General features: G+C 41.0%; 1 protein-coding gene across 1 annotated transcript in view; it reads right to left on the reverse strand.

The window, feature by feature from the left end:
- ADAMTS2 (ADAM metallopeptidase with thrombospondin type 1 motif, 2) overlaps positions 1-15,766 on the reverse strand; it is a 114,324-nt gene that overhangs the window by 33,510 nt on the left and 65,048 nt on the right. Inside the window, exons 4-6 of the mRNA XM_009706990.1 lie at positions 11,962-12,045; positions 1,063-1,219; positions 82-187 (exon numbers count right to left, since the gene is read on the reverse strand). Of these exons, the coding sequence (XP_009705292.1) occupies positions 82-187; positions 1,063-1,219; positions 11,962-12,045 (347 nt within the window). The remainder of the gene's footprint in view (positions 1-81; positions 188-1,062; positions 1,220-11,961; positions 12,046-15,766) is intronic.

Below are 15,766 nucleotides of genomic sequence, written 5' to 3' on the forward strand. Positions count from 1 at the left end.
GCATCTTTCCAATGCCATCGCTATTTGTCAGTACCAAAGACATTTTAATGTAGGACACAGCATGTCCACAGTTTTACTCACACATGTCCAGTTTCATGAGCCACCACAAATGCAGATGAAAAACCATCTTCATGGTTGAGAGTGCAGCTTCGAACAGGATGACACATTCCAGTGACTGGAGCGTAGCCTGTGAGAAATACCAAGTGTTCCAGAAAACGAACAAGTACAGAAAGGCAATGTGGTGAGAAGCTCTGGGACAAACATCTGCCTTCTGTTGTGACACAAATATAGTTGAAGTGGTCCTCTCAAGAGACCTCTGCCCCAGAACATTTAATAATGTGCTCCCTCATCTACAAAACAGATGAAACTAGCTTGTTGAACAAATTAAAACTATATTCCTGGCTCAGAAAGAAAACTGTTGTCACCTCTAAGACCGTCCTGTAATTGCCTTCCCCAAGTGCATGAGGCAACAGGGGAAAAGGACATCACACGCTGCTGTGTTACAGTTCATGAGGAGCTCGGTGCAGTTCCAGCCCTCAGGCAATACGCGAGCAAGGCCCCAGCCCTGTGCTGACAGCAGATCTGGCCAACCCAAAAGGAACACAAAAGCTTTGAGATTTATCCCCTCCAGTGAACAAACCTGATCTCACAGAAGGCAGAGCCCTGAAAAAAAGAGAAAGTGGACAGCACTTGGCCCTGTTATTCCAGACCTCTCCATAACAATATTTTTTGGCAATCCTACTGGAACACGGCAACACCTTTGGAGACTGTTTAAACACCAAATCTATTCTTTAATCTTTGGGCATTTTCAGGACTGTTTTTAGTTCGAATCCCATTTTCTTGGCTTCAGCAAAAAAAAAAGGATCCAATAAATAACCCCACCAGTAAGAAAGGATAAAATAATAAGTGAAGCAGTTACAACTGAAAATGGCCCTATGTAGAGCCTTTGGGGAAAGAAAACATTGACCAAAACTAAGGAAAAGATACACAATTAAACTTTGCATGACTAGCCTTGCTAAGTGATAAACACAAATGCAAAACCAAGCCTGATATACATCTTACCTTGCATGCCAGATGGACCAAAATCCTGCCTCGTGAGAAAGATAGCGTGGTCGTGATATTCTGCGTGCCCAGTGTCAGGTTTCTGTTGCAAGTAGGCCCAGCGACACACGTTCTCCAGACTTTGCGAAGGGTTCCCAATCTCTATCAGACTCATAGACTGCACATGCGCACAAAAAAAAGACACCATTAGTTATTTATTAAAAACTTCGGCAATTTTTTTCCCAACTTGTTCAGGCACTTGACTAAACATCCCATTTCCATTACAAGTCTGTTCTTAATAAAGAGACAATTACACTTCAGAAACAAATTTTACTGGATCAAGAAAGTAAGAAAACAGCCAAAGTTCATGGTTAGATTAAATGCAATTTCCGCATTTAATGAGGTCTAAGATACAACAACAGAAAAATAAAAAGATGTAACAGAAGAAAAATAAAAAGATGGGTATAGTAAAGAGAAAACTGATATTGTATTGTGCACTGTGTGTTAATATTTCTATGCCACCCTGGCACCAGCTTGCACCACTGGTTCCAGTCTGGAGATGCAGTTTCTGAGGGAGCCCATGCCCCTGTTTGAACTGCAGTGGCTCTTGGCCAGTGGAGAGTAACCCAGCATGGGGAAGGGTAATGTCTAATGGTCCAGGGAAGCAAATCGCAACAACGGCAGACAGCCAGCACCCAGCCCTGGTTCATCATCTGCTTTGGTCGTGAAATCTAGCTGTTAGGGCTGTTTTGTCAGACCTTTGAACACTACTGGATGCTCTGTAAGTGTAAAAACTAAGTGTACTTTTTTCAGCTGTACTTGAATCATTACTTTCAGAAATTCACTTGCCCAATGACTGTCTTTTAAAGTGCATTTTCTTTATCCCATTCCATATCTGAAGATCATTCTGAATGTAGCACATGTAACTTCCCACTGTGATACACCATTCTCCCTATAAACCACGCATTACATGGGTGGTGCGCCGACACGGCTTAGCTGACTCAGATGAGCTAACGTGTGTTAGGGGTGGTGCAAAGGACAATTCTCTCGAACAAGAAAGAGAAAGGTATTTTAGAATCCAACTACTACATTTGCCTTTTTTTGAACTAGTACTTTCTTAAGAATTCCCAGCTAATTCTATTTAATACTGTGCACTGCTAAGACTTAAGGAAGCTTATTGTATGTGGGATGTTATGAAATGTATGACTAATCGATCCATCCCAGGCCTTCCAGGATTTCTAAGAATTACATATGTGAACCCTGACTTTTCATTTGCAAAAATTATATTACCATAACAACACTGTAATCATAACACAAACCACTACAGTTTTGATGCTATACTGTACTGTAAGCATTTGTCATTCCAAAATACTTAATGTAGAGCAAAACCTAGCCTGGGCCAAAAATAAGAGAGAAGTAACATAGTCCATGTTTAAATACAGATGTATTTGACGTGTCCTCTAATTGAGTGCATGATGGAGTACACAGAGTATTGACTACATGAAAAAGAAAATCCTCAAAGGGTTGTGGAAGAACAACTGGAATTGATAAAAGAAAAGTCTGCCAAACTGAGGTCTGATTTTGGCAAAACTGGGATATTACAATTCTGCAAATGTTCAGAAAAACAAATGAATAAACCAAATAGAGGCACAGTTTGGATTCTGATACCACTGTGGAATGAAAAAGCTGTAATACAATCCTACACTGGATCATAATGCTTCCAGCCATAATTCCCTTGGAAATTGAACTAATAACTGTATTTAAATGGTGGGACAGTTGTGGTGCCTTTATTGCATCTTTGTATATTTATAAGAAGAGTCTTAAACAAACTTTGAGTGACTATTACAGGGTAAAATCCTGGCTCTTCAAGCAAAAATCCTATTTGGTTAAACAAGGTTTGACCATTGTTGAGGTCTTTAATAACATCCATCAGTGGTAAAACAAAAACAAACAAGTAAACAAACAAAAAACCCTATCTACATCATCTCCACCTTGTTCTTATTTCTCCAAAGTTTCACAAAAGAAATCAATTTCTTCAAGGAGCTCAGTAAGAAATCTTACTTCAAGATTCAAAAAGCAAAGAATGCTGTAAAATGAAGTTGAGAAATCTCAAGTCATGTGTATCGTTTGCTAATAGTCCTTTGTCTCATAATGACCTCCTTCTGTACATTCTACCAAATGAAAATCATCACATCTTATAAGATGGATCGATCAGAAAACAAAGAAAAAATACACACTATCAACACGTGCTTTGTTTAAGGGTATCCAAATACTTGCAAAGAAATCTCTGCATGATCAGCAAACAAGCATAGAATATAAAAAAAAGTCAATCATTTCCAAATAACCACTGTTTTATAGCTTTCCTCTGTCATATGTCATCTCTTCCCTGCCCACTAAACTGAAACCTTGCCAGGGGACTCCAGCACAAAAGCAAAAGATTAGTCTCTGAATGAACCAATACAGCACCTTGCAGCACTTTTCTGATGAACGTCGAGTCTGCCAGAGACCAGAGCAGTCTGCCACAGCGTACCCAGCAGCTCCCACGGTTCGGGCACTGCATTGGCATCTGGCATGAGCTGACAACGGTTTTCACTGCAGACTTAGGTATACTTGCTTATTTATCAAAACAGTGATTGCAGAGTTTGTCTTCAAACAAATGAAAGGAGGACCAACTGGTTAACGTGGAGCATTTTCGGGTTTTTTGCATCCAACGAAATGGGGAAAATAAAGAAAATCCCTTTGGTATAAGAGGGCAAACAAGAACACACAAGTCTATAAACCATATTTCAGCTGATGGTCCAACTTCTTTGCCAATGACACAATTTTCACATCAGAAATGTGGCATGTGTAAAATTGAGCCCTACTGCTCTTTAAGTTGGGAAATGAGGCATCCAGTAGCAAGTCAATTATTTTAAGTGTCCATGTGCTACAAATATAAATAGCAAGTTGAGGTTGTGTGTCAGTGAGGAGGACTTCCAAAGAGTAAGAGGAAAAACACAGTCTACCTCCTGAGTACTCAAAGTCCACTGAAAACTCAAATCATCTGGCCACTAATCCCTTGTCTTTTTTCACTGTAATGTAGCAGCCTGAAAAGAGAAACCCACTTAATTCCTAGCAAATTTTCACCTGAATTCCCACTTTCTGCAATGTGTCAAGGACCTCCAAATCAGAAAGGCTCCAACAATACTAACAGTGAATACTGCATGGCCAGGCAACCACCAGTCTGGGGTCCCAGTCAACCTCACTGTGCTATGCAATTGCACTGGTTCAGACCAAAGAACCACGTAAGCCACAGTCCTCTTTTGATAGTAGGCAATGGGATGCCCAGGGAAGGGAATTTGAGGAGGGCAAGTATAACCTAGTATTTCCATCCAAATAACCTCCAAGGCTCCAGTGGTCTTTGGATCAGAGATTTCCTGAGCCAGACATGTCTTTATACTGCATTTTTATTCACTTTTCCAGCTGCCTCGCCTTTACAGATAAATGCTGCTGTCCTGCAAGAAAGAAGCTTAGGAAATCATAGGACCAGGCACAGCCTGTTAGTAGACAGGGCAGATGTAGTATGTTTTGGAAGGATGTTGTCCAAAATTTTAGTCTCATAGAGATATCAGACAACACTTGATAATATTTTCTGTCAGAGGTCAATGGGGAGCTTTCATCAGACTCAGAAAAGCCCAGTCCCTTATTAAATGGACAAAGTGAAAGGCAAAAGAGGAAAAGAGATGAACTGTGTATAGTAATAAGGACTCCCTCTTTGTCAGACTGCTAACAGAGAAAGTTGGGGAGCTCGCAGGGTGCATACGGAGAAGAGGTGTAGGTGTTAGTGTTGGCCAGCAAAGAGCCCACACTGCCAGGAATATGCAGGTCCTGCAGCTGGCCGGGAGCTCAGACCTGGCTGGGAAGGACCTCTTTCCAAACAGGACAGCAGGCCTGTGGAGAGCATTACTCAGCTGATCAGCCGGAAAACTGCCAATGGCAAGAGAAACTTTCCTTCTCACAGCAAGAAAAGCAAAAAAATCTGCGGGCATTTCAGAGAACTGCTGATGGAAACAGATGGAGGATGTTGGCCAAGAAGTGGAAAGGCCTCAGCTGGGAGAACATCCTCCATGCAAGGAGTCACCACAGAGGGTTACGAGGACAGCCCGCCCTAGAGAACCAGCCGAGAGCCTTGCTCTGGGAAACTCAACATCTACTAATGCCTTCCATTTTCCTTCTCTTTTGATTCTGCCTTCATTTCTTTTCTACTCCCTTCCTTTTTAGATGGAAGCAGCAGAAAAAACTAAACAAAAATAGAAGACAACTGAGTTGCAACTACCATTTGTACAAAGAGGCAAAGGAGGGCAGCAGGAAATGGCTGAAAGTAGTTACTACGTAGATCCAGAGGCCTTCAAGCTTTCTTTGCTACCTGTCTTGTCTTTTGGGAAGTTATCAGTGATGTTCAGTTCTGTTATGAAGACACTGAAGAACAAGTCATTTATGAAGCTGACTGGAAGGTCCTTCAATACTTGTGGAGATTGTTTGGAAAAGTAAGAAATACGTAATTTTTTTTTCTTTAACAATTTCAAATACAAAGTTATCTTAGAAGAAAACTGCAAATGTAGTCTATATTCTACCCAAACTTTTCAAGAATGTTCACGTTGCCAGTCCATGTGAAAGACATGCTGGTATCACACACAGAATGGCAGCTTTCCTTAACCAACCGTTTTATTTATCTGCCGTTTGGCATAACGGGGTACACCTTTGCAAGGGTGTTGATGAGCAGGTACTTGATGACAAGAACACAAGGAATTCAGGCTGGTCAGAAGCTTGCAGGAAAAGGATCTTTCCTAGCTCATCCATTAGGTGGTGCTCCAAGAGTACCAACCGAGAAGGCTTTGCTGCTCTTCAGCTGCTCCAGAAGGAGCAGAAATATGCTTAACTTGATAGGCTTCAAACTATGGTAGCAAAAGTTGGACCACAGCAGTGCACACATGCGGGAAACAATTTAACATATGACTTTCCTTTCTTGAATGTGTAAAGTCTCTGCAAAACACACTGTTTAACATTGCTTCTACTTGGCACTTGTATTGTTCATTGTATATTGGATTAGATCTTTTATATTCTTCTCTCATCCTGAACAAGACAAGCAAAAAACAAATAAATACAATTATTGAGTGTCCATGGTAACCGAACAAAAATAGCTCATTCAGCAAACCGTCATTTTACATTCAAAGGATTTGTAAAGCTTTCTTATGGCAGCAGTTTGTAAACAGTTTTCAGTCTTCAATTCTGTATAAATGTAAGCAGATCAGGAATACAAAGTACTGTCTATGCTATCAGTCAGCTCTACACCCTTCAAGGTCCCAACAAAACACACTGGCAAGTCCTAAGCTATGAATCTAATATATAAATAAGGCAATTCAACAATTTACTCAGATAAAAAAACAGAGGGACAATATCTCCTGTCATCTTTATCTCCACCCTAAACATATGAAAACAGTGCAAACATATAAACAGCAGCCAAAATGCTATATAATATGTAGGTTCTGGCCTCGCAACTCAGCCTGTGCAGAATTGGTTACTGGAGACGGCCAAAGGCTGGGGTCAAGAACTCCATCTTCAGATATGTTTGTATAGCACACTGCAAAATCAGGGCTTGATTAAAAATTTCAGGTCTTCTGCACCTACCAATGTCAGTGGAAAACTAAGATACTCAACTCAGTTAGTGACCTTCTAATACAAGGAGAGGCTGGAGAAGAGGAGGCTGGGGGCGATCTCGTCAATGTATGTAAATACCTATTGGGAGGGGAGTAAAGATGACTGAGCCACAGTCGCCTCAGTGGTATCCAGAGAAAGGACAAGAGGCAATGGGCACAAATTGAAATACAAGAAATTCCATTTAAATGCAAGAAAAAAACCTGTTTTACTGTAGTTTTACTGTAAGAGTGGCCAAACATTGAGAAAGGTTGCCCAGAGAGGATGTGGAGTGTCTGTCTTTGGAGATATTCAAAACCAAACTGGACAAAGTCCCAAGCAACCTGCTCTAGGTGACCTTGCTTTGAGCAGGGGTTTGGACTAGATGATGCCCAGAGGGCCCTTCCAAGCACAGCTATTCTGTGACCCTAATATACAGCTAACAAGCTCCTTGCATTGCCAGGTTCAACTGCTCTCAGCCAGTCTTTGCATCTTCCCAGGACAAGCAGAGAGAAGGGGAGCACTCTTCCCTTTCCCTCTAACCAGGGTCAACAGCAAAATGAACACCAGATTTAAGGGATAAAGCTGGCTTGTCCTTTCATCTCAGCTGTGTCACCTGTGCCACCCTCTGGGAAACAGAGGGAAGAACCTGGCTCAGATCAAACCACCACTTTCTGTCCTGGCTGAACCGAGAATATCTTCCCTGCTTGCATCAAGCTTAGACATGAAAAGGTCAGGTGGCAGAGATAGAGACAGCACCATTTTATGAAAAGATCGAAGGTAAAATCTTGTCCCAAATGAAGGCAGCAGGAGCTCTGCTAATATCTCAGATACATACATCCTTCTCAGTTGAAGTCCAGTCCTATGAGATTGTAGGCATCCACCTCATACTACCTTCTTCCTGTACAGCCACCTTAAAGCCATTTGGGTCTTCTTCCCTCCTCTAATCTTTTTAAAAGGCTCTCTGCCTTGGTGGTCAGGTTCCTCTTCCAGTTTGACCAAGTTAACATGTGGCCAGAGTACAACCATCTGTTCTGGGCCCAACACTGGGGTTTTCTCTCCCTACTGGTTGCCATCCCAGATGTGTACAGAGCAGACACAGCACCCCTCAGCCTACCCCACTCTGTTCCAGTCTGAATATGGGTGACTCGAGCTCTGCATGTTGCTCCAAAAGAGAGTTCAGGGGTGTTCTGCACTGCCACGTTCACATTTCCCAAGAAATAACCCTCATAAATCCTCAGGTGGGTGCATTTATTGAAACCCCTGCAGTTCCTGCAAAAGTCTTTCTGATGTTTTTTTCATTAATAACTGTCTTAATTACACCCATCCCAGCTAACGCGTGTGGTTTTCTCTGCCGCTGTGCAAGGGCAGCTCATCTGCACACAAAGTCACCATTGTGTGTGTGTGTGCGATGGACAGAGCATGGGGCTGGAGCCAGGAATTTATGAGGTCTTATCCCCAGACTGCCAGTGGCCTTCCGTGTGGCCTTGGAAAATAACACTTAACGTCTTTGGGTTTTCAGCTGTAAAATTGGAATAATAATCTTTATTCATCCACCTCAAAGAGGTGATGAGAGGATTTTATTTAGTGCTCAGGATTTAAATGTTTCCAAACAAATTTTATAATAACCAGTCAGGGTTTTTAAATCCATTCTCAGCTCATCTCTTGCCACCTCCTCTGCACTTGGTGATAGTGGTTGCTTTGCTTATTCCCCTGAGTATTCTAGAGCTAGCTGGATTACAGAGCCATTATGGCCAAATAGGTCTAAAAGGAATAATTTGCCCAAACGTTGAACTATATTCATCTCAAATGTATCCACACTTTCCAAAATTTGGAACCAATCTTCAGTCAAAAAGGCAGAAGCGAGTCAGCTCATCTTTTTCCCATTTGAAGAAAAATGCACTGCATGTACCCTGTTTACTATTTGCAGTATCCCATCACATCAAAAAAGCCTGTGCCTTTGGGAGTCAACGTAAAGAAAATGCAGAGAAATGCATGGTAAATTCCGAAGCCACCGCAGATCTGGAGCAGCCTTTGTGGAACACATTTTTCTGTCCTACTGACGGAATTAATAAATAAGCGGGCAGCAGCCAGGTATGGTCAAAGCTTTCACGTCAGCCCCTCTGGTACATCAGATAGCGTCGTTCATTTGTTTGAAGTACTAAGAGAAAAGTGGGGAGTCAGGAAAGGGCTGGCAGGTTCGGCAGGCCTACCCCAAGCACAGCACAGCCACACGCTGCCCTCTCCTCCAACACAGCGCCCAGCCAGCGCCTGAGCCTGGTGCTCCTTGGCAGGGCTCAGCCAGCCGTACCCTTCGTCTAAGTCCAGAAGTGATAACTTGCACAAAGTGTTAACTCCCTAAAACCATCTCAGATCTTCTGAATTTGCCCCTCAAGTAATTTCAACATGCAATCACCAAGGAACAGCTTCCATTTTTTCATCTTACCAAGGCAATTAATGCAATTACTGAAATTATTGAAACTTTTGAATGTACAGTTGCCTGTGTTTGAAAACATTAAAAAAAATCAGTACATTTCAAGGAGTGGAGTACCTTCAAGCAAGAACCACTGAAAAGCTGGTTGCTATGCAACTCAAGTATTGTCCATATTATTCTTATCAACAGATGTCATATTGTATAAAATAATATAATCCTCTTTTTAAAAAAACCCCCGCAATACAGTAGAAGGCTGTTCAGGGGTGGAGAATTGGCAATAGCTCAGAGTGCTGTCATAAACCTGACGTTGATGGTACATACTTCATCAATTACAGAACCATAATGTAATTATTATGATTATTTAAATGGCACCCTTGATAATATATATAAATTGCCTACAATGAAGCAAATGAATCTCAAGACATGAGCTACATGCTTTCAAAAGAAATGCTTACTCAAACAAGACTGGGATTATATTTTCATATTGTGAAGCCAACTAGGCTGCTTCATTCATGCACTGCCTAAATTTGTGCACGTGCCCTTCCTTTCATTATGTACTTTGAATATATATTCCTAAAAACTGTTAGTGCTGGTGTGCGGGATAGTAAAATACTGAAAGCTTTGTTCTAATTCTTCAGCACAGGTTCAGAAAGTAGGAACTATACACATTTTCTGTCTGCTTTTGCACTGCTAAATAATCCCAGTCCTCCAAAGAGAAACCTCCTCGCCTTTTACTCCCTGGTACTAGTCTTCTGATCAGGAGCTTTAAAAACATGACCATAAAAAATAAAAATAATGTATTCTTATACAGTCAGGGCATGCAGGCCCCCACACCATCGGGTGTGTGAGCTCTGAAATGATACCTTTTACATTCATTTTACTTCTTTCAGAAAGCCATAAATGGCCTTTCATGTAAGTAAGAATCAGATACAGAAATGCAAGAAAAATTATCTTCATGGTTATTTAGGGCAAGCCTGTGATACCAGAATTATTTCATTTTATGCCCTGCTGAAACCAGCAGAACAACTCAGGAACTGAAACGTTGCCCACTGCAGATTGCAGATCTAGAATCCAGAAGTAGACTATCCACAAGCAGATTACATAGTGCTACCTACAACAACTATTTTTGTGATGCGGCCAAGGATCCACTAAGAAGTGAAGATTTCCACACTCCACCCCACTCTGCTCTCTAAAGAAGGTTAATATGAAATTAATAACTTTCAAATTATCAATGGACAATGCTTTATTCTTCACAAGAAAATAAAGATTCTTAAGGTAGATGAGGTCTAACATAGCTGTCGCCTGCCATCAGAAAAATGGCAGAAGTTATCAGAGTTCAGACTGGTGCAGATCTGTAGAGCTAAAGATGGACACGCATAACAATTATGAAATACTTATGAAATAAGGACAGCAAAGAAGTGAGTGGCCCATGTGCTAATTCTGCTGGCTTCCACCACTGCTGCAATATCAGATTTTTATGAGAAGTATTAGTCAATTTGCAATCCCTCAAATTTCTGTCATTACAGCAATCACAAGGATATTTCATTTATTTTGTAATTTAATATTAACTACACACACCATGAACTTTTGATCACAAAATGGCAAATGTGACCTTTTTACCTTTTATTTTAGGACACACATCTGATTAAGCTTATTCAAAACATGTAACTACATCATCATGTGCATCAGTGCAGGAAGAGGAGAGATGGATCAGTGTGTTTAGTTCTCAGATGGGGAAGCTCCAACAGAACAATTTATCCCAAATCCAGGTAGCTGGTCTCCAGCAGAGTCCAGACTAAAACTCAGAGCTCCCTCATTTGCACAATGGAGGAAAATTCTTAGCTGGTGTCGAGTAGGGTAAACTGGTGAATGTCAGTGGAGCTTCACCACTGACACCATCTGCGCTGGCTCTTCATTGACAGAGTTTCAGCAACTTGCATGAATATACACGGAGTCTTCCAGAACCCAAGTTTATTACATGAACATGCAAATGCTCCAGTCACAGAAAGGTACACTAGATTTTAACACTCTGCTTTGAGCAGCTGGGCTTGCTGCTGTAATAGAGAGCACTAAAATCCCATGTCCTTAACCAAAGCATTTATCAACATACTTGAAACACCCTGTTCCTGTTTCCATAGAATTTGATGTTGATTTGGCAAAAATAGGACACAGGTACTGCACAGTTCAATACTTTCGAAAAGCATTTAGCATTTCATTCCTCTTTACCTGAGTTTTGCCTGTAGAGTAACCCCTTCCATAGAAACAGCAAAAGAACGAACACTTGGTATTCTTAATTACAGATTTGGTCTGCAGAGCTCTAGTCTTCTGGCCCCTATCCCACAGAACTTGCACTTAACTTTAAGCACACGTATAGTCTCATTAATGTTAGGCACAAGTTTAAAAAGTTCTTGGAATAAGGCTGTAGCCCTCAGCATCCTGCAGAACTGATCTTGTGTTTATTGTTACTTACATACAGTTCTACCACAACACCTCATGTTTTCTTTAGGAACCAAAATGCTCACTATGTTTCATGGATTACGCCAAACAAATCTGAAAAGATAGACTGCCAGAGCTAAGCAGCAACTTAAAATGACACAGGGAAAACCCAGACGAAATTGAAATTATTTGAAATCCGAAGTTCAAATGATAAAGAAATATATATAAACATAGAAGTTCTTTATATTAATAGTCTGTTAAGGACAAAGTACAAATTAAAATACAAAACCAATACACGTCACCAGTAACTACATTGTTCATAAAAGAATGATGTTCAGAGATATTGATATCCTCCATTTAAATTAACCTTTACTTACCTTGCCGTAGCTCAGCAGGATTATCCTCACCAAGACAACGTTAATGTGAGCACCCAGGGACTCATCATGATAAATTTCATTAACCTGCAAAAGAGTTCAGCACTTTAACCACAGTACTGGCAACAAGTAACTATGAAAGCAGTGATACAGCAGTACCTTTCATGTATTGTCATTAAGTCAAAGAACACTGTAATACACTCATATATAAACTGGAGAAAATTCCACCAACGTGAGAGGGAATGTTTTCTGTTCTAAGCTTTGTTGTAGCCTCCCAACAGGCCATAATTCAGGAAATCATTTTAAATCAGCACATCATCAGAGACTTCATATTAACAGGTATTTAAGTGCGAGCCTAAACAGACTTAGAGGTATCATGGTGCACCTACACGATGCAGCTGAGCTGATCTAACAGCTACTCTTGCTAAGCAGGCAGATTCCCAGCTCCTCCCTACCTCAGCCCAGCTGTGTGTGCCCGCTGGAGCCCAAGCACAGTAATACAAGTAAAATCCTGATTAGGTCTCAGCTGGGCAAGACCATGCACGGGGAAGGGGACAAGTGAGCAGAGGGACAGGACCTCTCTCCTGAGAGCCATTTGCTGGATCGGCTCAGCTGCACCCTGTAACTTTTCCATCTGGGACCCATCACATCACACTCTCTCTGACAAGAGGATATACCTCCCTCAAAAAGCATGGTCGGCCGCATGGGCTGGCCTTATCGTGTGTCAAAACTCATCAATGTTAAACTTTGCAAGCAGAACAAAAGCTACAAAATGTCAGCAAATTAAAAACTGTCATCTTTTTTTATAGGAGAGCTACATAACTGAACATACACATGGGAAAATTGCCCTAGGAACACTGAAGAGAAAACTGTAAATATTTAGCATAGAGAATGAAATGTGGATGTATAAAGATTACTTAGGAAACACTGGTACAAGTAAGCTAGGCAAATATTAACTGTTAAAGAGGCTGGTTTAGGTATTCGGTGATGAAGACTATGAGATTCAGCCAAATGGCAGCGGTTTAGCTTTACAAATTAGAAGAGGCAGATGAGATTCCCTGCAAGGCAAGTGTCTTTCCTAAAACTGCCTTCCCTTGGTAAAGGTTGCACCAAACTGGACTGCTTTGCAGGCTAGACCTAAATTCAATTTATTGCTGCAAAACAGATTCATTACTACAAGCTAATAAGTAAATTTCAAAAAACCTGTCATTAGAAACATAGTAAATAATGTCCTATTTCTTCAATCAGCCCTAGTTTTAACGGCCCATCTTTTATCTCTGTAAAAATCATTAAAACTAAATACATCAGTGTAGGTTTTGCTAAGCAATCCCCATTGACATTTTAAGGTGAATTTTAATTCATTTTATCAGCATTTTTGGATGTAAGAGCCTAATTTTATGCCTGGTAAAAGTCCAAGTTTTCGAAAGTCCTCAGCATCCTGTGCTGATGGTCAGGAGACAGCGTGGCTGAACCGTAGCTCCCGGAGCAGCCTCACACCCTGCAGGGCACCGGCCCGGGCACCTGGGGAACATCCTGTGGGATGCCCGGGATGCAGGCTTGTTAGCGGGTGATGAGCAGATCCTTGGCTGGAAGATGGCGGGTGAGGAGCCCGTGGCTACGACTGGCTTCAGGGGCCGCTATTTTCATTGTGGTGTAGAAGTAGCTGATCTGTTCAGATCTGCTTTGTAAACAATACCTCTGGAAATTAGATCATTTGTTTACATGTCTAAATAAGACTTTAGAAGACTAACTTTATATTCCTGTATTTAAAAAAATCTTTTACTTGAGGATCATTACTGAACACAGATTATAAAGAGGTAAGACATAAATGTGGATTTTGCTTTACAAAAGTTCTTTCAGCCAGGAAAAAGACCCTTGCATGTTGTCAAGGGAGGCAAGGATATTAATTTGCCTCATTCTTTGTGTAGTGGGAAGAGAGCACACGCATTAAGGATATTGAGGCTGAAATAAGCTGTAAATTACCTATACATGAAATGAGTACTGAACAAAAACTCCTGTGTATAAAGGACAGTAAACATAGCATGTAAATAAGTATTTAATTAGTCCATCAAGCATAATCCAAATTGCTGCACACCGTGCTCTCATTAACTTTCAGAATTTAACCTAAGCCTCTTTTAACAATAGTTGAATAACAGAACAACCGTATCGCCGTTGCATGCCAAAATGAAACTTGGCTTGAAAACGTTGATGGAAGAGAATTGAAACACTGTTGACTGTTCATGAAAATGACATCTAACAAACAAACTGTGAGTGAACAGAGAAGCACAAGCACTGTAAAAAGCTGCTTGGTTCTCTTGGGATACCGGATTTTCTGCAAGACAGTGGGTCAATTCAAAGCTCTGGGTCTTGGTTTCATTAATAAGGATTGAGTCCAATCCCTCCTCATACAGCAGCTGAACTGAACCCTCTGAGCCTTTCTCTGAGCTAAACCATGGCTTTACCAGTAGTGTCTCACTGCACATAGATACAATAGGCTGAAACAGATGCTTTTCTTTTTTTTCAGCATGGTCTAAATTGCACCTATTTGTTTCACAAAGTTATTAAAGATATGAGATCCAAGCGACTGAACGTTGCGCTCTCATTCGTGAAAAGTGCAACACTGAAAGGGCCTCCACAATCCCTGGCTCAGACTCTCCAAAATTCCACCTGTTATTTCAACGGGAAAGCAGAGTTAAGCTCATGCAGTTCATTGTAGAGGGCACAAAATGACCAACCAACCTGTGGAATCAGAAAGCTCCAGGCTCTCGTCCAACACAATTGCTGAAATGTTTGTTTCAAAGCAGAGACAATCAGACAATGGATATATATGTTCAGATGTCTGTGTAATAAATACATGCAGGTGTGAAAATGATTACATAGTACTTTTACAGCACTGCATCTCCATGTACTTCAGTAGGACATCCTGGTTCATACTAAGACAAGAAAAATCAGTTGATCTCCTGTTATTCTTGGATCAGTAAGTCCAAAATTATGTTGCTGCATAGGAAAATAAAGTACACAGAGACCATTCCAAAATCACAGCTCCTGAAGTGGAGGCAGTGAGTGCATTAGATCTTGTTAGATGTCCTACAGTGATTCAGCTTCTATAGAGGGTGATGAAGAAAGCCAGGTAAATCTCAAGGAATTCAAAGCATGGTGGAATACTGTAAAGAGACTTTCATCAAGCTGTTGTAGTTCACAGGCTATTTTGGGATAACTTTGGTTTATTTTTCTGGGATATTTCAATCAAAGCAAAACACGCGTTTCTATTTAAAGTTTCTGTTTAGAACTCAGGCTGGCACAGATTGGTGCTACATAAGAAAAACAAAGACTTTATTAATTTTTTTCTTCTGCCCTGAGCAAGTTTCAAGCCAGCACAGCAAGCACATAGAATACATCAAAAAACTCCAACTAAAGACAAGCTAAGCATCTCTCAGCTGCATCATGCTTTGTAAAAGCAGCACTGCAAAGTTTTCAGCATTGAGTAAAACAGGGCCCGATCCTAAAAGGGAATTTTGAAAACCGTTGTAACACAAATAGCAATAAACAGCCTGCAGTTTTGCTAGTCTTGGTGCAGAGCGGGTTACCTGCTGATATAGCTGGCAGGATTTTTAGGAAAAGTCAGGTGGTTTGCTTAATCTCTAATTAAACCAATGCGCAATAGGAGAAAGAATAAGCTGCGTATTTTGGCAAGCCATCGGCGAACTCATTCATGCAGTTTGAAGGAGTTCCCAGCCTTGCAAAGTTTGTTAGTATCTGCTATGCAAAAGACAGCCCACTTCATCACAGCATGGCTCCATCCTGCTGA

The sequence above is a fragment of the Cariama cristata genome, unplaced genomic scaffold, assembly GCF_000690535.1.
Source record: "Cariama cristata isolate BGI_N322 unplaced genomic scaffold, ASM69053v1 scaffold6719, whole genome shotgun sequence".
Taxonomy (NCBI): Eukaryota; Metazoa; Chordata; class Aves; order Cariamiformes; family Cariamidae; genus Cariama; species Cariama cristata.